This window comes from Octodon degus, unplaced genomic scaffold (genome assembly GCF_000260255.1).
Source record: "Octodon degus isolate 3935 unplaced genomic scaffold, OctDeg1.0 scaffold00021, whole genome shotgun sequence".
In the NCBI taxonomy this organism is placed as follows: Eukaryota; Metazoa; Chordata; class Mammalia; order Rodentia; family Octodontidae; genus Octodon; species Octodon degus.
Window position 1 is genome coordinate 10,259,530 of NW_004524597.1, and position 24,322 is coordinate 10,283,851.

General features: G+C 45.5%; 2 protein-coding genes across 6 annotated transcripts in view; one reads left to right on the top strand and one right to left on the bottom strand.

Moving 5' to 3' along the window:
- Ift140 (intraflagellar transport 140) overlaps positions 1–24,322 on the top strand; it is a 109,826-nt gene that overhangs the window by 68,310 nt on the left and 17,194 nt on the right. The window lies entirely within an intron of this gene.
- Positions 588–24,069, bottom strand: Tmem204 (transmembrane protein 204). Its single transcript, XM_004627901.2, has 3 exons — positions 23,172–24,069; positions 15,100–15,255; positions 588–1,375 (listed from the first exon to the last, which is right to left on the bottom strand). The coding sequence occupies exons 1-3, from the start codon at positions 23,449–23,451 to the stop codon at positions 1,131–1,133; spliced, it is 681 nt and encodes a 226-aa protein (XP_004627958.1). The 5' UTR covers positions 23,452–24,069; the 3' UTR covers positions 588–1,130.

The window sequence follows — 24,322 nt, forward strand, 5'->3', positions numbered from 1 at the left end:
AAAATTAGTCCATTTCTTATGTTCCTCACTGGTGTCAGTTTCAGTGTTGGTTTTCTCTTCCGACATGCTGTCTTTTGAGCTCTACCTCATGATGGCTATGGTGAAGCAGTACAAAGCTGTATCGGAGCAGGTGCTGAGCCAGGCACCAGAACCTGATAACATGCAGATAGGAAGTACAGGTTGCTGTGGACCAGTTTTGACCCCTAAGGTGCAGATTTTAGATGGTTTCTACCCAACCCTAGGAATTACAGACAGAAAAGATAACTGCCAGAAGACAGTGTGACCTCTGGAGGCATTTTGCAGCCCTTCATACATTCGCTGAAGAGAGGCTGAGTTTTCCCTTACAGAAAAGCTAACAGACTTCATCCCTTCTATTCCATTTGTTAATCTACCATCCCAGAGCCTTAGCTTTCAGAGTCCATGGGAATGTGGACTTCTGAGGTTCAGTTGCCCAGAATCATGGGTAAGAGTATGTGTATCCACAGGGTCCTTTTAATCCTTCCCTTAGAATTAGCCTACAAAAATCATAAGAACATTGATCAAATTCTTTAATGTGGCAGGATTAAGAAATAAAACACAAATTTTAGACAGAGTTAAGAAGTTTGCATTTATTTTAATTTAGAAAAATTATCAGGAACACAATGTACACTTCTAACCTAATTCTGGCATAAAACCATTGCTGCCTGGTTATAAATTCTAATTCACTTGAGGAATATCATGGACATCTCATAAAAATCTTCCTTAATGTTCTGCTTTATGAAAGTAAAATGTTACTGGGAACACCATCTCAGCAGAATAAATTAATCCCAAACAAAAGTAGAGAGCAAGGTGCCCACACTACCTCCTACCCATCTCAGGTTCTCGTCTCCACCCTGGAAACGTGCATGATGTGAAGCCTCATTGTGCTGGCCAAGAAAGATGCTGTCAGGAGCAGAGTGACACACACAATACATAGACATATGATATTCTTATATAACATAACTAAATGCACATGAGTATCGTACATGTTGTGTGCAGGTAACCCAGACTTATCATATGCCTCTGCATAAGCAGGACCTGGGAGAGCCCGTTAGTCTCTAGACTATTCCATTAGAGTGGATATTCACAAGTGACATCCTGAGAAGGGTAACTCAGCATGGAGATTCCACATAGTCATTGTCCAGACCCCGGCGGAACCGAGCTGTGAGGGAACGGCTGATGACAATAACTCGGGGTGCCATGCAGTCCTCCCTGCGGTGCAGAATGTTCCAGATGAGCATGGCAGCTGCCAGGGTGGCCAGGAGGCAGGCACCAATGTTCAGGTAGCAGGACCAGGACAGGTTGGTGTAGGGGCCGATTCTGTAGAATGTCACCAGCCCAATGACCAGCACAAAGCCTATAAGTGAAAAAGAAGTGTTCAGAAAGGCATACTCTGAACCAGAGCTCTTTGAAATGGGAAATAACTGCTTCTTGCTGGGCCTTTTGTGTGTCCTTATGGCCTTTGGACCTGGGAGCGGTGGGGGACTGCAGAAGGAAATGGGGTCCCAGGAGCTGTCTCAGGAACCATGAGATGCTGGGCCGTTTCCCCCTGGAATAGCCACGCCTTACTCCTTGGTCCCCAGACAGACCAAGAAGCAACCTTGTATTCAGTTGTTCCAAATCCACCTCTGACTTTTATAAGTGCTTAGTCCAAAGCCCAAACAAGAACCGTATTTCCTAAATCTTATCTAGAAACAGAGTGCTATTTGACTTAGTCCATATTCGTGTTTTGTTCATGGCTTTGGTTTTAGAAATAGAGGTTTTCTTGTTGAATTGAAGATGGCCTGGAACCTGCATGCATAGGAAGAGAGCAGGGGCAAAGTTAGGCCCTTATCCAAGTGTCTCTTTGGTGTACCTGGTTTCCTCTGCTTCCAAAGGGAAGAATGTGATTTCTGGTCTGCCTCTGGCCTCAGTGCCCCATCCTCATTTCTTGCCTCTAGTGTTCTGCCTTCCCTGCCTTGTCTCCCTTTCTTAGAGTCTTAATACCAGGGAAGGAGAGAGTAGTCATGGGTTATCTTCACCATATGGGATGGAGATATATATATATAATTTATTTGGTACAGGGTCTCGCTATGCAGTTCAGATTGATAGTGAATCCTCCTGTCTCAGCCTCTCCAGTGCTGGGATTATAGGCATGCGCCACCACATCTGGTTTTGGTGGCTGGCACGGCATATCTGGGGTTTTGGGGCCAGCACAGCATGCAGTACTGGTGACCAAACCCAGGTCCTTGCACTTGCCAGGCAGGCACTTAGACCACCAATCTATCTCCCCAGCCCTTTGTACTCTTTTAGTTAGGTGTTATTAAAAGACACCCAACTAAAACTGTCTCATTTATTTATTTATTTTTTAAGGCAAGCTCTCACTATGTGGTTCGTGCTGGCCTTGAACTTGCTACATAACTGAGGCTGGCTTTGAACCTCCTGCAAACCTCCTGCCTTAGCCTCCTGAGTACTGGGACTACAGGCATGAATCACCATGCCCTTCTCATTTAATTTTATAGCTTTCATGAAGGAATGCTAATGATTTGATTTTATTAGTTCTTTAAAAAGGAAAACCATGATTTTCTGCCAAGAATATCAGCCTGGATAATGGGACCCTGCTGTTTGCTTGAGAAGGCACCACTAGGAGAGTTACAGGTCTCAGTCAGGCTGGAAACCTAGATGGCAGGTGTCTTAGTTACATTTCTCATTGCTAAGACAAAATATCTGACACTCAAAGTGGAGGAAAGGTTTACTTAGCTTACAATTTGTAGAGATTTCAGTCCATAGTTGGTTGGTTTGAAGGCAGGGTAGCATGGACGAGGGGCTTCAAAGAGGAGAAACAGCTCATGGCAGGGAGAAGGCAACAGAAGCATCAAGGAGCAAACAACAAACAACCAACAAGAGCGGCCTTTTTTCTGTCTTTATATTTTGTCCACACTACCCACCTTCAGGGTAGCACTCTCACCCTTAAGCCTAGCATCACACTGAGTCAATCCCAGCATCATATCTTTGATTCCATGATCTCGGCATCCTACACCGTGGATCCAGCCACCTCCAAAAAGCCACATGAGGCTTTGGGGGGGGGAGGGTGCTATCTGGCCATAAGCCATAGCAGTAGAGAAAAATGTATGCTGCTGCCCAGGTGTTGGCACAAGTGGCTCTGTTCACCTCCCCTACAGCTGCCAGGACTCACCAGAAATAACCTTAGTGTCTGGGGATACCAGCCACACTTCCCACCAAGCACCCTCCATCTGTCCTGGTGACTTGGGTAGAGCTATTTCTTGTACCAAAAAGACCAGACTGTCCATCATGGAGACTTTAGCCAAGCTGCACCCTCACAACTGTCCCATATACACTGGGCTGCATATTGACATCTGTTTGTTTATGATGGTCCCTATACTTTCAGCAGCTTCCCTTGCTTTCTTTAGAAAACCAAATCATGTGTGGCCCTGGAACCAAGAGAAGAAAAAGATGGGGACAAAAAGAGATGAGACAAGGAACAGAGAGAGGAGACAGGAAGAAAGAGATAACACACTTCACTTTTGTAAAATAACAAGCATTGTAATCTCATTATTACAACACTTTCCAGAAAGTGTGAATTAAACATTTGCCTGGCTCTTTTTTCTCCTAAAGAGTGACAGTGACTAACTGATGTGAATTGTCGGTAGTATTTTCTGGGGCTTTTTATGTGTGGAGAAGTTCTGTGTACTTCCTTTCTAGTAAAAATAGCTCTCTACTGTAATGCATGCTGACCAAAGGAAACTTCTGGCATTTTCCTACTAAAGAATAAATACTGTGCTTATGACTTCCTTTGCATTAGTGGAGAAAAGCAGTGATAATGGGTGTTTTGTATAATGCAAAGTTTTGTATAATAGAAATTCAGCATGCATTCCCTTAGTTTGCTGACATCTTTGCACTAATGGAGTTCATCATGCTTGTTTCAAGACCCAAAAAGGTGAATTGAGGCAGATTGTTGCCCAGAGTACCACCTTGTGTCTGAGAGGAGAGGTAATAAGCGAGGCAGGGTATGAGGGCTAGAGAGCCAAGGTCCAAAGAGAGTCACCAGCACAGTGAGTGAGTTGGAAAGGATTTGCCCAAATAGCAGCAGCTGGGTGCTACCAGATATTCACCCACTCTGCGTACCAAAACTTGTTTTCCTTTTTACCAAGCTTCTTCCTTTGAGTATGTGGGTGCTACAGAAGCATTCTCTCTTTTTTTCTTCCTTCCTTCCTTTTTTTCTTTCTTTCTTTCTTTCTCTTTTTCTTTTTCTTTTTTTTTTTTTTTTTTTGGTACTGGGGCTCAAACTCAGGACCTTGTGATTGCTAAGCAGGAACTTATGATGCTGAGCTATCTCCCCGGCTACAGAAATATTCTTAAACTTTGTTGTGGCCCCATGTCCAATCCCCGTCTCTCATTTAAAACAGAATATTGGGGCTAGGGAGATAGCTCAGCAGCATAAATGCCTGCCTGATAAGCACAAGGTCCTGAGTTCAATACCCAGTATGCCCCCAACCCCCCTCAAAAAAAAAAAAAAAAAAAAAAAAAAAAAAAAGCAGAATACTTGAGTCAGACATCTTCATGACCTGCATACATCTATCATCCCAGCACTGGGAGACTAAAGCAGAAGGATCACAAATTCAAGCCCAACTTGGGCAACCTAGCAAGGTCCTGTGTCAAAAAAATATTTTTACAAAAAGATCTGGGAATGTAGTCCAATGTGGACACCCTGGGTTTAATCCCTAATACCAAAAAGAAGAAGGAACAAAAAGCCAGAACAATGTGAAGGAACTGGTTTCCCACAGCCTTGCGGTAAACTACTGAGCCCAGAATAGCCCTACCCTCTCAGACCCGTCAGACCTGGGGTTGGTATGCATCACTGATATATATAGAAAGACATTTATGAGCTATCAGAATTTCATTAAAATAGCTGACTTTGAACCTTCTGGAAAGAAATAAGATATCCTCATGAGACTAGAAAAGTTAGCAAGGAAACAAAATGCCAATGTGCATGCATTAGTACATGCAAAGCAGAGGGAACAGACCCTTATGGACAATGCCATGAGGGAATGTGATAGTATGCTTTGCTGCCTACAGTTGCATACCCAGAAGGGTCACCAAATGGATCTGATACACCTTTGCAGTCTCAAATCACCTACCTCCAGAACATGCATTTGCAGTGGACAGTCCTGTAATGGACTACAGTGAACAAGGAGAGGAGGCTTGGACACAGTACTAGGGAGCCATGTGAGACACACACAGGACAGTCCCCTGTACACTGTTCAGTCTTAGCTTTTTAAGTTGCCCCTGAGGAAAATTCACAGGAAATAAAACAACCAGAAAAACCTGGGCATGGCTGACCCAGCTCAGGAGGAGGGGGTGGGTTAGGATCATCTCATCATGTTTGCAGGAGTCATACATGCTTCATTGACTCTTTGTATGGATATTTCCCTGTGAAACTGACCAGTAGTTCTAAGTGCAGCTATTCAGATTCTGCAGTCAACAAGCACTTGCAAAAGCTGGTCCACATCAGGTAGTATACTTCCATGTTTCTAAGACTATGGCTGATCTGACTGCCTTTCTTAGGTTGTGAATGCACCCAGTTTTCTAACACACTGCTCCTACAGCCTACTGTGATCTTCATAAAACACATACGATGTCCTTCCTATGCTTAAAGCACCCCTGTGGCTTCCCTTTGCCTTAGAATATGACTCGAAACCTCATTCTGATGGCCGTGCCTGAGATCACATCTCCTCCATCACCAGTAACTTCCCTGACTTTCACTGGCCCTTTTTGCTTGCCCTCCAAGGTGCTAAAAGCCCCTCATCCTAGTGATGCCATGGGAGGAGGGAAACATGTCTCTTCCTTTGAGGCTCAGCTTAAAGTTGTGCACATCCTTTTCTGGCCTTTGCAATTACTTCTTTTGTGTATTTACCCTTTGGTTGTCCTGGGACCTTCTGTTCAGAGGGCAGACTTCTGGGACTGGAGCTCATGCCACTCTGACTGTGGCTCCCCACGGACTGTCAGTAATTAATTGCTGGCTAAATGATCTGAGACAAACGATAGCAGCTGTGGAACAGAATCAAATGCAACATGGACCAATGAGAAAAGAGACAAGGAGAATGCCATCATAGGCTTTCTAGTTGAAGCCCTATTGAAGCTGGTGCCTTTCAAGGTCCATAGACAGGAATGTCAATCCCAAGGACCAGTTTGCATTAGCCATGTGGACTGTATTCTCTTAACCTTTTCAAGACCCACTCACATGCCAGGGACCATGCTGGCCCTTAGTGCTAGCACTCACAGATGACTGCAGTCCATTGATTTGTCCTTGAGAAACTAGCATTCCTAGGAGGAAGATGGAATTAACTGCTATCCCTGTGGGAACTGGGGAGTGAAACCTGGCCCACACTCCCAGAGAGTGGTATTTGAGAGTGTCTGATTTAACTAAAAGTTGCAGGCACTTAACTAAACAAACTGGGAAAACATGACATCTTAGAGTAGATGTGGACAGGTCAGCAGCTCAACCTCCCAGCCCTATTGTAGCTTTCTGCAGAGTTGCTGCCCTTAGCATCATGAGAACATGGATGTCCCAGCTTTGACAGGCTGCATCCTTCAGCCCCATACTGAGGTGAGGGCCTGGCTACTGGCAGGACACTGGACATGAGAGTTGACTCTGCCTACCCTTATCAGCCAACACCACAGTTACTTAACCATGTTACTTTAGTGTGACTTTTTGTTTTGGGCTGTTCTTGGGATCACACCTAGGACCTCAAACATACCAGGCAAGTGCTTTACTACTGAGCTGCACCCCTACTTCTTAGTATGATTTTGAAAATGCATAGACTATTATAACCATTTAATCTATGTATTTGATCATAGAAGATGAAATCCAGTCCTCCTGTGTATGTCTCACATGACTCCCTGGTGCTGTGCCCCTACCCTAGCTGCATTTCTTACTCCATATACAGACGTAGGTTTCAAAACATATATCTACTTCCAACACTGTCTTTTATACATGGACATATTGATTAAAGAAATGCAAATTTATATATGCACAAATGACCTGGGCATAGCCACCTATTCCTGTAAATTTAAGTTGGAAAATATAAAGGTAGTTAAGGCAGGAATTCGGAGCCTGCTACATGAACTCAGTTCACAAAGAAAAAACAATCATCACCTCTTACATCATTAGTCTTGTAAAACCTCATGTTGGAATTCAGCAGCACATGGCTGCTGCTGATGTGGGGCTGGTTTTGCAGAGTTCCAGGTGTCTTGCCTCTCTGACTGGTTGCAATTCAAAGGCTGCACCTCATTTGCTTTTCCCCCAGAACAATAGAAAGTCTCTATCTGTGCCTTGTTTAAGGAGAAAGTTTCACACTCATCTCACCCATCTGTATGAAGACCACTGTCAACTTTAGTTTTGTTTAGTTCAACTTAGAACACATACCCACAAGGAAAGGGGTTCTAGGCAGGGAACAATCCTCTCCTACCCCAGTGAAACACACATGATCTTCAAAACACTGTACCAGGCCATGAACCCCGAGGGATACCTGAGCACATATAGGGAGATGACAAGGCTGATTCAGGGAACATGTTCAGCAAAGATGGGACCCTGCCTTCAACCTGGCATGCAGAACAGGCCTGGGACACAGCCACTAGAGAACATCATGTGGCCCCTGTGCTTGGCCCTTCTACAAGTCCTGCTCTGAGCCAACAGAGGAGGCCTTGTAGACTGGATAAATATATGTTATAAGAGGATCATCACTGTGTTCCACATGTCAGGAATAAAAAGCACAGGAAAATAGGTGTATATGGCTACACACCCTCCCAGTATTACTAAGGTGGGTCTCCTAATACTGATCAAACTACTGTGGACATCATCCTGAAATGAAGTTTGCATTGACTTTCAGGACCTTCTCTGCTTGAGAAAGAAATGAAAGGTTGGAAGGGGATAGACTTGGGGGCTGAGGCTGGTTCTCAACTCAGAGCTTCCTACTTTTGTTACTGCCTCCAGTATAAGGTTCTCTTTCTTCTCAGTGTCCTTTCCCCTGAAAACTTTTCTTCCAAAACTTTTGAGTGATGTAATCAGTTTGTCCAGAAACAAATCTAAGAGAAGAGCTTCAGCAAACACTGAAGTTTGCACATGGGATTGATTCCATCTCCATAAAGTTATGTTGCCAAAGCAAACAGCCTCTTCCTGTGAGCTGGCCAGCCGCGGGTGGTGTGAGTTACAGCACAGCCAGAGCATGTCCCTTTCCTCTCGCTTTTCCTTCCTGCCTATTTCCCGGGGCTGTGGCTTCTGTCACAAGGTCTTCCTTTTGGAATGATTGTGAAACATACATGCAGGTGAAATTAGAGGAAAGACCCAAGGGTTGACTCTGATGCTCTCATATGGCTATAGACCAGTAAGCAAGGTGCCTATACTTTAGACTTGTGTGACTGGATTTTTAAAGAGAATACTGTTTCAGACACCACTGGGCGGCATTTGTGCACAGCAAGATGGTAGTGACCCAAATGGTAATGGAAGATTTGGGGTGGGAGAGTATTGTGCTTCTACTAGAACCAGAGCTCCAAGGTAGTCTCGTTTGGAGAAGGAGGAAGGGAAGGGAAAATGAGCAGGTGTGGCTGGAATATAGTGATGCTTGGGGTCTAGGTAAAAGAGATAGAAACTGAATTTTCCAGACCCAATGACGTCTAATTAAAAATTACATTTTTTCCTGACAAGATTCCCAAGTCTAAGAAAACAGCAGATAACTCCCTTTCAGTGCCAGACATAATGGTACACACCTATAATTCCTGCACTCTGAAAAATTTAAACTGGAGGATTGCCAGTTTGAGCCTAGTATGGACAGTTTAGCAACCTAGCAAAACCCTGTCTCAAAATTAAAAAAAAAAAACAAAACATTTTTTTAGAAAGAGGACAGGGAGATATAGCTCAGTATAAAGGCCCTAGATTCAATCCCCAGTGTGCCCCCATCTATACACACACACACACACACACACACACACACACACACACACACACAAAACCTCCTTAGCACTAGAGTTGCTAAATCAATAGTATTCATTGGCCCTACTGACCCTTTGAGGACCAATAATATCAGCATCTTCAGAGGTATAAACTAAGTGTGAATCTAAGTGTTGGTATCATAAGAAATTAGGTTTCAATCCCCAGTACTGCAGGCCATGCCAGCCCACCCTCAGGCATGCTGAACCAATGACCAAGTCTGGGCGTGGTGGCACAAGCCTGTAATCCCAGCACTGGGGAGGCTGAAAACAGGATCACTACGATTCCAATCTGCATAGTAAAACCCTGTACCAAATACATTAAGAAAAGAAAAGAAATTAAGTGACTGCAGAGGAAGAAGAAACCTGATAAGCATTAATCAGGGTTAGGATTATAGCATCTTTTAAGTAGCTCCCATGCTAACTGAGCCAGGAGATAGTAACCTACAGCAGTCTTTGTGACCTCTTATGTCCATCAGCTGCTGAGCATGTTCAGTGAATACTGCACCTTGCAGTGGGCTTCCACAGGGACCAAGCTAACACAAATGGAAGGTAGACAGAAATGGTCAAGTGCAAGTTCACCAGTTTGGGAAAACAAAGCTCTGAATTGCAAAAGGCCTGGGCCTGTTGGTTAACTTCTATAAAAGGATAACTGCTGTAAGAGAGGAAGACCTAGATACTACCACAAAAGCAGCTCAAGATAAAACATGAAATACTAAACTGTTCTATACCACCTGTCTTCAAGATGTCCCTGGACATTATAGAAATGGATTGGTGCTTTATATTGTGCTCAGGACTTTCTTTCTTTTTTCTTTTTCTTTTTTTTTTTTTTTTTTTTTTTTTTTTTTTTTTGGTGGAACTGGGGATTGAACTCTTATTCCACTGAGCCATCTCCCTGGCCCCAGGACTTTTTTTTTTTTTTAATTTACTATTTTCCAAAAAAGTTTAGAAATGAGTTATATGAATCATACTGGTAATGGGGATAAAAGAGGGATTTTATTTTTTAGAAGAGGAAGCAGGTTAGAAGCATGGCTTTCACACTCACATAGTTGATTTCTTCTGTCAGGACTCCAGCTCCCATCTCTCAGGCTTCCGGGAAAAGTAGGAGACAGTGCTAAGCCCTGTTCTTCATCAGGAGGATGCCATAGGCCTTCCTAGAGACTGATGGAAGGTGCCATGCAAGCACTGACCAAAGAGACAGAGATGGTCTCCTCAATTTGACCTCAATACATGCTCTTATACTGGACTCCATCGGGCAGCAAAGTTGCACTGGAGGCTCCAGTGATATCCAAGGCATTGCCCCTTGAAGATGTGACTTGAGCCAACTACAAAGCTCTGCATGGTCACTAGATTGTCCTGTCCAAGACTAATCTTTGGGTCACTCCTGGGAAGCAGGTAGGAGGGATATTCCAGGGGCACATGAAGCCCACAGAGTTCTTCCAAAGACAGCTTGCTCACCCAGGGTACATGGTAGGATGGCCTGGGTTCTACATTGGGGCACTAGGTCCTTGCCATGGGCATCACCCAGCAGGACTGCAAGGCAGGGTCAGAGGGAAAGCACCAGCAAGAATCACAAGATTGTATACCTGTAAGCCCATGAGGGACAGAAGACATCCAGGTTTGTGGCATACAAGTAAATAGTGCAGAACCCTGGCCACCTGTGTCTGAGCAGTGCTGTAGCCTGGACACACCTGAGAGAGCTGGGAAGGTCTTCAAGAACAATGAAAAGCAGAGTAACTTCCTGAGCCGACCTGCTGGAGATAAACTCTAGCTCCCTTCCTTATTCTAGGTGCTGTGTGCTAGTGTTGTAAAACAAGCTGGAACCCACTTGCTGTTTTCACAAGTCACTCATCTTGACCCATTCAGAACTCCTTTCCCTCTATGTCTCATGCACAAATCAGTGAGACCAGAGACCGTAAAAGAACCAAGCAACAGGTGGTACATGCTGATAATCTCAGCACTTGGGAGGCTGAGGCAGGAGGATCACTGTGATTTCAAGGCCACCCCTAGCTATATACTGGCTCAAGACAAGTCTGAACTACATAGCACCCCCAAGAAAAAAAAAAAAAAAAAAAAAAAGGCTGGGGATATATCTCAGTGGCACAAGTGACTGCCTGGCAATCTCAAGGTCCCAAGTTTGATTCCTGACACACAAAAAAGTAGAATATACCAAAAGAAGAGGCCCTGAAAAAGAGGAAGCAAACAGAAAAGGTTGAAAAAGGCCCACAGAGAAAACCCAGTGGGAGATATGTACAAGTCATGGGCTATCTGCCACATCCCCATTTGAAGAGATGACACTAAGACCTAGATGACAGGGCTGCATGCTTAGCTGCACTCATGCTAGGGGATCAGATGCAGCAGGGAGGAAGGCAACCCCTTTGGTTGACCATACTGGCAGGTCCATTCATTCATCTCAGATCCTCCCACTTGAGTGATACACACATGGGTAGTGATGTCACTGTTGGGCTTCTGTGTGCTGCATCTGCATGGGCCAATGGATTAACTGATGGACTAATCACATCTTCAAAGGGCTTCAGGAAGGAGGGAATAAGAAAACTTGGGCATTGTGTGCCTGATGTGGTAGCAAGTATCACAGAAAGAACCAAGAAAAAAGGAGGAGAAAGGAAGAAGGTAAGAGAACAAGGAGACTGACATGGCATTACTACATGACAACTGAAAACTATTTCCCAGCTTGTCTCCTGAAGACTAGCAGTGCTGCTCTGGCTACATTGAGCTTATACATCTCAAGCCTCCTTCCTTTATACACAGTGTGCTTCCTTCCCAGAAAGTAGTTTGTGAGAGGCAGGTAGATAAGAGACAGGAATTTTTCCAAAAGTTAAAATAAAGGTTTGGAAAATCCTGAAAAAAAAAAAATGGAAATAGCACTGCATGTGCTGGCTGAATATGTCTAGTAAACCATGTGACATCTGATGTTCATGTTTCAGGCCCATACCAATAGTAGCTTCCTGTAGTCCTTTGGAGCTGCTTCCCTTTAGGGTAGAGGGATGGGTCTTTTATCACCCAAGGGCTGCCTGAGTATGGCATTGGTGCCCAGAAATGATAATGGAGTGAAGAAATGGGCGTTAGCACAGATGCCCACCTCACCCTAGGGAAAGCAAAGAGCCTGCCCTCCAGATTATTGCTCCTCTTGGTAGCCTCCAGGTTTTTTGAGCCTCTCCATTCGTTCTCTGTACTTTCCCTTCCTCTTTTCATTACCATCTTTTCTCCCCCTGCCTGGCCATCTCACCCCAGCACTAGGACTCTAGGTTTGCTTGACAACAGGTAATAGCAGGCGTTTCCTCGTCCTGTGACAGGACATCCTGGCGCCCCATAGTCTCTCTCTGGCTTTAAAACAGACCCAAGCACAGGAAAAAACCCAGTGCTAAAATTAGCAGTGTGATAGAAGAAAGGCACATAGCTGCTCTCTGTACTGTTTGTCAATGAAATGAGTCTAAACAGGCCAAATGCATTTCCTTTTTGGGCAAAACAGACTTGTGGGTGATGGTCAGACACCAAGAAGCAAGGCAGCATGAGAAGCAAAAGAAGCTAGCTGAACCACCCGGGCCCACTGCTCAGCCCTCTGGATTTTTCCACTGGCATCCACCTGTCTGAGGGTTTTTAAATAGAGACTGGTCCAGCTTTTCAGAAGTCATACTGGACTAAAAATACTCAGAGATGGAGTCTGGTACCCCTGGATACCCCTTCATACATACTGATAGGGCCCTAAAAGACTATTAGTGCTTCTACCACAGGCCTACTAAAAAACAAGTCAGCTTTTGTTCATGGAAGGCTTTTCCCCATTTTTGATTTTTAAAAAATACATTATCTGGGAGCAACATTGTCTTCTGGAACAAATTTCATCTTTCTAAAATCTTCCACTTTCTTCTTAGAGGGATGGAATTTCAGATAGTTGTACATGCTAGAGGTCCATAGCTTCACTAAGAATAAGAAAACCTTTTTCTGTTTCTGTAAGTCAGCAGAAGACAAAGTAAGTAACTTTCCTAAATATGTGCCGTCATTCAGAATGTTTGTGTTTTTACCCTCTGTTGTAGAGGAAAGAAGGCAAAATTAAGTCAGGCTGTCCATCCTAACTTGCCAGACCCATAACACTTCAAATAACTAGACTCAAGAAGACATACTAAGAAATACAATGATTAATTTAATTGTCCCACTAGACAGTTATTTTCACAGTCATAATCTTTTTTTTTTTTTTTTTTTGCTACCAAAATGTCTTTTTTTAAGTCAGCCTGAACTACATAGAGAGATCTTGTCTCAAAAATAATAATAACTTTTCCAGTGACATTTTGTTTTGTTTTGTTTTATAGGGTCTAACTGTGTGGTTCAGGCTGGCCTTGAACTCAGTATGTAGCCCAAGCTGGCCTCAAATTCACAGTAATCCTGCCTCAACCTCCTGAGTGCTGGGATTACACATGTGCCCCAGTGCCCAGCTCTAATCATCTTTCTAAAATCTTCCATTTCTTTCTTGGAGGGATGAAATTTCAGATAGTTGCACATGCTAGAGGTCCATGGCCTCACTAAGAATAAGAAAACCTTTTTCTGTTTTATGGCTGTAAGTCAGCAGAGGACAAAGTAGATAACTTTCCTAAACATGTGCTATCATTCGGAGTTACCCTTTGTTGTAGAGGAAAGAAGGCAGAATTAATCCTCTCTCACATTTTACATTTCTTACTTTCTCAAGGTCAGTCAGAGCAGGTACAAATGACTAAATTCTGTAGTTGTTTTAGGGATATCTCCAAGTTTATATCTGCTAAGATATAGTTCCACATCTCTTGCCACCAAGCCCTGCTTTTCCACCAGGACTTCATTATACCCTCCCTCCTCTGACCAAACTTCGGGAAGTGACTTGCCTAGGACAACACTGCATTCTATTCATAGTGCTCAGGAGCCCAGTTTCCTACTTCCATCAGGGCACTTCCCAGCACATGAATACCTGTCAGCTCCACTCTGAAAATTGCATTTCCCAAGAAACACAGGGACCCCAGACCCATTATTCCTAGAATGTTTCACTTCAGACTCCCTGTCATTTACTCTTTTGGAATCATACATTTGACACTGGGAGACACTGCTGCTGTTTACCACAAAGAAAAGGTTCCCTATACTCTTATCTCCATTGACCAGACCAAGAGCTGGCTTGCCCCTGGTGAGCAGCATAAACTTCTCCCTTCTCCTAGTTGACCATGATCCTTTGAGCCCACAGGGTAGAGAGAGATCCTTTGTCATTGAGAGTTACAGGTAGATACTTGCCTTGGTTTCCAACCCTTGTCCAGGCCCTCCTAGAACAAGTTTATAGATTCATTTCTGACAGTGCCACCGCTTTCAGCATTTAAAAAACAGCACGAGATTCTGCTCTGCCCCAACTTGCTCGCAGGAGGTCCTACCCAGGCAATGGGGATGGTGTTGCAGGCCTGGTATTTAGATGAGGCTCTGCTCTTCGTTTCCAGTGATTCTCCAAGCTAGGCTTCCTGGCCTCACCCTCTAGGGAGCCCTTGCCTCCAGGGAGATCAAGTTTTGCATCTACATTAATAGCCAGGATAGGAGAATGGATGTGTGCCTACACCTTCTCTACTCTTGTACAATCTATTCTTATTTTGCCATCTGTTCTCAAGAAGGGCCTGCGCTGGACCCAGGTAGAGCCCCCGGAAGTTATTCTTACATTAGAGCCTACAGTCTGGCCTCACTGCCATGCCTTGGCTGTTGCGGGGAAGCAGGAGGCTGGCATCAGTCCTGAGGTCTCACACCTCTCCCCATCACAGACTGACTCTGCCAGCTGCCCAACAGGAACAGTGGAAAGATAAGTCAGAATGATCTCAAAAGGCTTGAAAAAGCAAAGCAGTTCACTCCAGTGGCTAGAGCTTTTTAAATGGAAAGGAGTGGAGGCAGGTCCAAAGCCAAGTAGTCACATTCTCAAGCTGCTAGGTCTTGGGTACCTATTCCTCCCTTGATTTACCTATATGACATGGGACATGCCTATGGCAGTGTTTAGATGGATAACCTGCAGATTCCCTTCAAGTTACCTCATGACACCAGGAGGTCCCAACAGGCCTCTTAGCCACTGTGACCAGCCAGGGTACTTACTTGCCAACTGGAATGCAGCAGCCATGGCCTCCTCCCAGCACTGGGACTCAGGTGACATCAGAGTCAGGCCCATCAGCCCCAGGATGAAGGTGAGCTGACCCACAGCCAGCGCTGCCGTGGCTACCAGGTTGCAGGCACGCATCATGTCAAACTGTACTGTGTGGCAAGAAGGAGAGGGAAGCAGGTGGTAAGTGAGGGTAGGCCCAGCCTCCACCTTCCAAGATGGCTACTCCCCTTCTGGCTCTCTACTAGGCTTTCACTGGGTAGAATGTTCTGGGAGCACCTCACCTCTCCTCAGGCCTGTACACTTTCCTGGCCTGTAGGGGTCCCTCACAACCCCAGCTTGGCAGCATCCCACTGGGGACTGGCCCTTCTCTGTGATTTCTTCTTGTTGGGACAGCTGTTCCACAAAAGCACTACAGAGTGGGTTGAAAATAAGAAGGGAAGTCAATGCTGGTAGTGCAGTTTCCTGCTCCATGTATCCCTCAGAGGGCCTGCCATGACCATCTCTCAAGGTCAGCCTTTCTGAGTCCTGAGAGTTCCATGATGTTGCTGCTCCTTCCTTACAGGCTAAGGACTTGGACCTTTGATATTAAATGACTTGTCTGGGCCTCTTTCAGTCAGCACCCCAGCCCACTCTTGTTAACATCCTGCAACTAGAGTAGTCCCTAAGCTTTGCCCTACCTTTTCCTTAGCTTCTCACCCCCACCTTGCCATGAGCTGAAGGTGGGAAAGCTGAAGGAGGAGGTCACTGTCTTCAGGGGTTGCTGATTGCAGGTCTGGCTGAGAAACTTGCTGTCTGCCATCAATATTCTGTGCAGAAGCCTGCACAAAGCCTTGGTGGCCTTTGTTTATAGAGTCCAGTTTATTCCACAATCTGTAGCAAGTCTATTGAGCACAGGGAGACCATAGGGACTATGCTTGGAGGCTAGGGGCTGAGCATGTTTCTGAGCAACATGAGTGTACTTGTGATTGAGCAGTAGGTAAGAGGTTCTGATTCACAAAGTTAAATTGTTGCAAATAGTGATACTTTTCAAAATACTAGCCTTGAGGTTTCTAGGTGCTCATCTAAAAGTTTGAAAGAGAAAGACAATTGATTTTTAAAATTAAATAACTGAAAATGTCATAAGCACATATGTAAGAACCAAGCAAGAACAAGCAAAATCTAGAGTCCTGAAAGACTTTCCTTTTGGATGACTGCTGATTGTCTTTCTAGCTCAAATGGTCCAGGAGGTCACAGCCAGACCCAAGTCTCACTGACTAGGGCTCATGCCGTTTTTGTCACTAAGCAGGGCCAACAAGAAAGGCCTGCCTCCAGAGACTTGTTAGGTACTCAGCCTGCTCCTCACAGAGCATTGATGGGAAGTGAGGTGGTGAGAGCAAGTTGGCAGTGGTCTACTCAAGCATGGCCACTCAAGTGGATGAGTGGGACTGAGCCCAGGGTCATTCTTCCTCCACTGAGCTATAATAGGACTTCACTGAGGGTTTGTTTGGGGTGTGTGTGTGTGTGTGTGTGTGTGTGTGTGTGTGTGTTGTTTGGTTTTTGTTGTTGTTGTTGTTGTTGTTTTGTTTTTGCAGAACCTGGGATTGAACTCAGGGCCTTGCGCTTGCCAGGCAAGTGCTTATTCTACTGAGCCATCTCCCCATCCCCTAGATTTCACTGAGTTTTAAGGCTGGCCTCAAACTTCTGATCCCTTTGCTTCAACCTTCTGATCAGCTGGAATTCTGGGCATGTGCCATTTTACCTGGCTTGAGGGGGTATTGTGAAATACTGTTGCCAGGGTCAACAATTTTAAACATGGTATTGTCTCCCCCAGTGTGAGTAAATAAGATCCAAAATGTATAATAGATATTATAGAAAAAGCAAAAAACATAGTATGATATTAAGATAATTATACTATTAGTTCCTCTTTTTATTTTATTTTTTTATTTTTTATTTTTTGGAGGAACCGGGGATTGAACTCAGGCCCTTGTGCTTGCCAGGGAAGCACTAATTCTACTGAGCCATCTCCCCGACCCCTATTAGTTCCTCTTAGTTCATGGAAAAGAAAGGTTTATGCTAATATTGTTTGGACAATTAAATGCCAATATCTTGTACTCTGAGTAATTTAAAAATAACAATTCACAATGTTTTAACCATTATTACCCTCCTATTGTCTTGTTTTGAAATTTTCTTTTTTCCTCTTTAAAATAAAAAAGCAACAATTTCATAGGCTTCTACCTAAATGTTTATTGAGATGCAATGTAGGTTGACAGTAGCTTAATGCTCTCAATCTGGGTGGGGCACAGCACCTGCATGGTAATCACAGGGTCCTGAGTTCAATTTCAGGTAGCAAGAAAAAAGCTCAGCTCTCAGCTCAGCATCAGCCTTCCTCCCATTCTGTGCTAGACCCTGTACCCTAGGCATACAACAGACAACTCTACTTGCTTACTGTCTCTGATAATCTACCATCTCTCTCATGGCCAAGCCTCTGGCTTCCCTCACCTGCACAGCAAAGGCAAACCCACAGGCTAATGGGTTACCACCGAGAGTAATGTTCCAAGAAGATATGAAGGCCTTTCCAGGCATGGTGGTGCATGCCTATAATCCCAGCTGCACTACATAGCTAGATGCTGTCTCAAAAAAAAAAAAAAAAAAAAAAGGATGAGGAAGAGAAAAGGAAGATATGCAGGCTTCGAAGTAATAGTCTTCAAGCCTCAGAAGTGTCCTCCAACTGGTCAGAGATGTCTGCTCACTTCCTCACTTTGGCCTTGCTCTTGTGAATAGCTGTGTCCTCACCACCCAAATCACTGACAGAAACTGTAGGAGAAATACCTATGTGCTGGGTGGGCGGGAACATGAGCACTGAGCGTTTACTTAAAGCCCCTTGAAGTATGGTCTCCTTTCCTTCAATTCTTTCTTAGACCACTAAAGCAGCATTAGGAAAGTTACCACCCTACATGAGTAAGGCAAGGACATGCTCATGGAACCCTGTGCTATAAGACCATTGTCTCTGCCTATGGCTCTATAGGTATCCACCTGTCTTCAGCCAAGACAGGGTCATGCTCCTTACCATCTTGTCTATATTTACGCTGTGGAGTCCCAGTCTTTCATGGGTTTTGTGCTGCCTTTCTCCTCCAAGGGTTTGCCTATTTTGCCCTTTATGTTTTGAGAAGCTTCCTCTATGTTGTCCCTTTTTGTCATTTGGAGCTGGAGGGGCCATTCCCATATCCTAAGCTTTTTCTGGCATGTACACTCTAATCTGGTATGTAACTAGCCCTGAGGCAGTAGGCCTTATTCATATACTACATATATAAGAGATATGTGGGTTGGATATGGTGACACATACCTATAATCCCAGAACACTGGAGGCTGAGAATCTGAAATATGAGGCCAGCCTGAGCTATGTGGTAAATCCTAGGTCAGCCTAGGACAGAGAGACCTCAAGAAATTAAGCAAAAAAAAACAAAAGAGCTGCATGTGTATGCTGCTCCCAAACTGCTAGTCAGCAGTCCATGCACAGTGACTCAATAGGTATGCCACCAGAGAAAGATGGGAGCTGCTGAACAGGGCAGCAGTCATCACATTATAGACCCTCTTGCTTTGCTGGAGGACCATGGCATTGTCCATCTCACTTACTGTTCTTACAGTAAAGCAGGCAACTAACAGCAGGCTTCATCCCTCAGAGTAACCACAAAACATAAGTGAGATTGCTAGAGACCCTCACACACCTGTGTGATGATTTAGGAAAAGAGGTGACACAGACAAGCTGAGAATGGCCTGGTCTAATGGTCAAGAAGCTCCTAGCACAGAGTTGTCAGGTAAGCCCATCCTCTCTGGCTTAGGCACACTTAGACAAGGGTGACATTGGGATCCAGAATGGTGTAGAGAGAGGAGTGGAAAGTGAAGGGCTTATAAACGTACAAAATGGCTAAGAATGTTTCTCAGAAATAAAAAAAAAATGTGCCTTGAGCTGTGGTGTGACAGCCTGTGGCATGGGACTCAGATGCAGTACTGTATGTCTTACTGAGGCACAGGACATGGGAAACCAAGGCCAAAAGGTCCTCACCTCCAAGACTGAGGGGACAATAGCAGCTTGGGTTAAGGTCAGTTTGCCAGATCTTTCTTGGAGGCTTACACTGCTTCCCAACTGGCTCTACCCTGCTGTATGCAGGAGGCCCAATCCAGGCTTTCAAGTCTAAAGGAGGCCTTGCCTACATGTTAGGACTGTGTGCCCCAAAGGCTCTTTCCAGTACAATCTGGACATCATATGTGACCATAGCATAAAGATTATTGTTCTTTATGATGCTCCATAATTTATACACTTAACGTTCTTTATATATCCCAATTATATTACACTCCAGAAATTTTGTTACTTTAAAGATGGTAGAATTGGAGAAGTGTTCAAATGTGTAGTGTTGACAGTATAAGAACAGCAAAAAAAAAAAAAAAAAAAAAAAAAAACAGCCAAGCTGGCATTCCAGGCTCTTTCTGGAAGGCCAGGAGAAGCCTGAATGAATAAGGAAGGACTGGGCTAGTCAGAAGTGGCACAAGGACTTCCATGCATGGTGTGTGTCAGGGAGGCCAGAAACTGCACTTCAGAGCCAGGAAGGCAGCTCAGACCCACCCCTGGCCAGTCCTGCCCTTGACCCTCCTAATCCTCCTCTTCCTCTTTGTCTGGCTTTCCTGTTTTACTGGCTGCTTCAAGCATGTAGCATGGCAGGTACTCTGAGAACCCAGCCACCGCACAGTCCCCTGCTCCATGTGGTCCCCTGCCTATGGTTCACTGCAGGAAACACTCACAAAGTACCATGCTATTTGAAAAAGGATGTGCTCTGCATGGAATTGCCCTTCTCAGCCCCAATCCCATACACTCCAGAGGGCCACTGTACCTTTCATCTGTTCCTATGTACCCCAGATGGTCCCTGTGAGAATGTGGCAGAGTATCTAGGCAAGCCAAATGCCCACCCAGCCAGCATGTCTGGTCAGGAATATTTGATGTCTGGGTCTCCTGAGAACAGGAGTGGGGGCTCCCCCTGAAGGAGAGCTCATCTGCTTTCAAGGTTTGATTGTATGCTTATCTGTTCTTGCTTGGCTTGGGATTTTGGGTGTCTGGCAGAATTCGTGAACTGTGGGGTCACGAAATGAATGTAAAAGATGATGGGGGGAAGATGATGGGGAATGAGAGCCAGAGAATGAGACCAACCCTGGACTCAAGTAGTCAGATGGACCCCACATTTCTAGTTCCCCAACTCCTCACAGGGAAAAGAGCCCCTTGCCAGTCATAAAAGCCACGATGGCCACAGGGTGTAGAATGGTTAGCTGGTGGAAATTGCTCCACCCTTCTCAGGCCATACTCAGGGTAACATGAGAGCAGCACAGCACCTAGACCCAGACAAATGTTGGGCCTACACCATGGTCCTTGACCCAGCATACTCAGAATACCCATGAACATAGAGCATCCAACCAGAGTTCAGAGAGTCACGGAGTGGCCCACATGCTTGCTCCCTGTCCCCTAGAAGGGTCCTCAGGTCATATAGAGCAGCAGATGTCCCTTCCAGGTAGTCTAGAGTGATATCTGGAGACTCTAAGGATATTCCTCATGCCTATGAAAAACAAGGTGGATTATATAACCTTCCTGTACTCTCACTGTGCCCTATACTAGTTCTCAGGATGGAATTGTGAGGAAAACCCATAGCCCTGCAACACTAGCTGACATGCTGGCCATGTGCATTGGAGGATTTTATAAAGAACTACAGCTACATATGAAAGAGTCCCCTGAGCTGACTCCCTTGTTCATCTTTCCTATTCTTGGAGGGCTAATTTCAAGACCCACTTGGACTGTCTAGGAGGGGGTTATTGCACGAGTGTTTTATGGCTAACCACAGGCGTGATTTAAGGTAGCGGTAGGTGACCAGCAATCTCTCCAGCTAAGCACACAGGAGCATGTGCATTAGAACAGTGAGTTTATCACTAAGCTGTGTAACTGAAAGAGGTTTCAGTGCTGAGAGCAGCATGTAAGGCCAATTTGGAGTATTTGGCACCAGAGGGGTCAAACTTCCTTGAGGGGAGAAGATAAGAATCAGTATCCTTGCCTCCCCCTTGAGACCACTGACAGAGCCATACAGCCCATGGCCCAAGCCTGTGGATTAGGACCTGCAGTTTCTCCTCAGGAAATGCTGACGTATGGCTGCCTATTTCATCATGTTTCAGTCTCACTGTATTTTGTCATCAACCAAAATTATCCATTTAGCTTGTTTTCCTAAGTTCTGTCCCATCTGAAAGCCCAAGAAGCTTTCAGTGGCATTTCCATTGTTTGAACAAATAGTTGTAGCTTAAATTCATTGAGGGTCTGTCATTACAAATACCATATTAACTGCAAAAGGGTACTTAAAGAATTGCCATAGGAGCTTATGAGGTGTTTGGAGCAGGGCAGCAGATTGAAAACGGGGATCTTTGAGGGCTTAAGGAAGGCAGGTGAGCAGGATACATGGAACAGCCAAAGCCACCCTATGATCACAGGGACACAGGCTGGAAGAAGCCATGAGAGGCCCTGTGTATCCCACTGGCCTGTAGTGACCGATGACAGAAGGGGAAATGGACAGCTACACAAGATGCTCTAGGGCTACATCACCTCTCCTATGATTTCTAAGACTCAAGAAGCACAGAGGGATGTAGTGCCATATTTTTAGCTGCCAGAGGATATGTGGACCATCTGGGGGCCTTGAGACCCAGGACAGAGCTGAGCCTGAATGGGACTCTCCCTGAAAGTGGGCAATCGCTGGCCCCAGAGCACAGTCACCTGGGGCTACATCCTGGCCTCCTGGTCACCGAGGCCTCCAGGGCTGTGCAAAGCCAAAGCCTATGTGAGAGGCTTAGGCACAGAGCCATGGGGCTCCTGGCTTTCCTCTTAGTCAAAATAATTATAAAATACAGAGAAAGGGCTCTCTGCTGACTCATCACACAGAGACCCAAGATCGGCTGTTTATCCAGCTTCCCACAAAGCTTGTAGAAATTTTTAAAATGTTCATATGCTTAGATATTTCTCAAAAGAATGTCATTGCCCTTTCTCTGTGGAGGATGAGGGAGGAGGCCTACCGGTTCTTTTTTTTTAGCCTTTTATTTCTTTGCCTGTGAAATGGGAATGATGTCCCCCAGCCCAAGCTTCAAGATCAGGGGCAGGTGTCAGTCATATGCAGCACATTATTCCAGGGTGGCCAGGAGTTCCTCTGGGCACATAGAACGTGCCTCTTCTAAGCCTCATGTTTGTTAAAGAGCAATGTTGTCTTCAGCACAGGAGCACCCCAACCTTGAGACTTGTGTTCTGCAGTAGGACTGGGGTGCCTGTAAGTCAGGCACCCATAAGCATTCTTAAAGAGCCATCATCCAGGAAGAACTCCATGTCAGTACATGTGGCTCTCTTGGGCTGTATATTAGGTAGCAAGTATGTTCATATTTGTGCCCTCAAACTTAAAGTCCAGTGTCCTGCTTCCAGGACTGTGAACAGACTTTAGGACAATAGGGGAGTCACCTTGCTCACTGCTATCAACTAGTCTCTCTCAGTCCCTTTCCATACATCTCAACCACTGCTAGTTCATAGCAGTCTCCCTGCTTAGATTCTTTAAAGGCCCTGACTACCATGGGCATGAAGTCAGACTCAGTCATATCTTCAGGTTTCTGGTTGGTTGGTTGGGTTTGTTTTGGTACTAGGAATTGAACTCAGGATCTTGTGCTTGCCAGGTAGACACTTGTGCTGCTGAGCTATATCCCCTGCCCTGAGTCACATTTTCTTACTCTTCTGTGTTTATTTTGCTTATTTAATGTTTATTTTCAGCCAAGAAGAATCTTTCCTTTACTTGCCCATCCTATAGCTGTGTATAACATCAGAGAGAAAGCCCCCACCATGTAAAATGACTTTCCTGCAGGAGCTTCCAGAGATAGTCTGGGATGAACAGAAAAATACACATGCAGCCTTGCTTGCCAGTGTAAGGGTGATGGGCATAGGGCCTAGCTTCCCTATCCCCTGCTGGCCTAGATTGAGCCTCCCCTTAACCAACCCCTCAGAAGGTGACAGAAACACAAGCGGACTTACATTTGACAGTGCCTCGAGACTCCTGGAAACCTGCCGACTCTGAGCCCCAGCCCAGCACCTCGCAGTCCTGTGTGTCCACCTGCCCAGTTCTGGTCCCAGGACTAGGGCCTCCCCGGCCTTTGTCCACCAGCCAGCAAGACCTCCACAGTCCCACACTGCGCTTGCGCCCATCCTCCAATGTCTGATATACCCAGTTGGGGGTAAAGGCAGCCGCATTGTTGAGGATGAGGGAAACCAAGGCCACCAGCACAGCTATGGCCACAAGTTTCTGGACAGTCATAGCTAACTGCCAGTGCTGTCCATTTATCTCGGAGAGAATCCCAAGTCCTAGTCAGCTGCTCAGCATCCAGGGAGAACCACGATGTTACTAGAGGCAGCTAGAGAACATCACCGCTCATTCTCGAAGGCAGTATAACAGTTTCCACCAGGCACACAGAAACAGCAGCTGTGTGGGGACAGGGCCATGGGACAGGTCCAGGTGAGCTGTTCACCGCTGTTCACGGCCCTGCCTTATCCTCCCTCCTGCACCTGGAGTAAGGCCAGGCCTGTGCTGAAGCCAGTTGCAGCGAGGCCCATCTTGGGGAAGAAACCGGGGCACCAGCGAGAATCCAGAGTTGTAAGTATGCCGTCTTTCTGGGATCCAGAGGCTACGGAGGCCACAAACATGCACCTCTTCTGCCTACAGCAGCGAAAAAGAGAAACTAACTTGAGAGGCAAGCACAGCGTAGGAACTGGACCCGTCACACTCCTTAGAACCTGTTGAGGAAGACGCTCTGAGCCAGGCCAACACAGCAGTGCCAGTTCAGCCACCTTTCTCCTGTCCTGGAGTCTCCTTCACAAGTGGCAGGTCCTGGAAAGCAGAGCTCCTGCTACAAGGAAGAGTGAGTGAATGTGAGTGTATGTGTGTGAGAGAGAGAGAGAGAGAGAGAGAGAGAGAGTGTGTGTGTGTGTGTGTGTGTGTGTGTGTGTGTGTGTGTGTGTAAGCTCGAGTTTCCCTCTGTCTCTCAGCCAGAGGAAATGGTTGTTTTTGAGGCTGTTTTTGGTGAGGGGGAGGGCGTAGCCAACTGCAACAAATAGCAGCCCTGCCATAGAGCCAGACACTAACAGGATGTGTTTCCTGATGGGAAAGGCCTGGGGAGACTTCTCAGGCC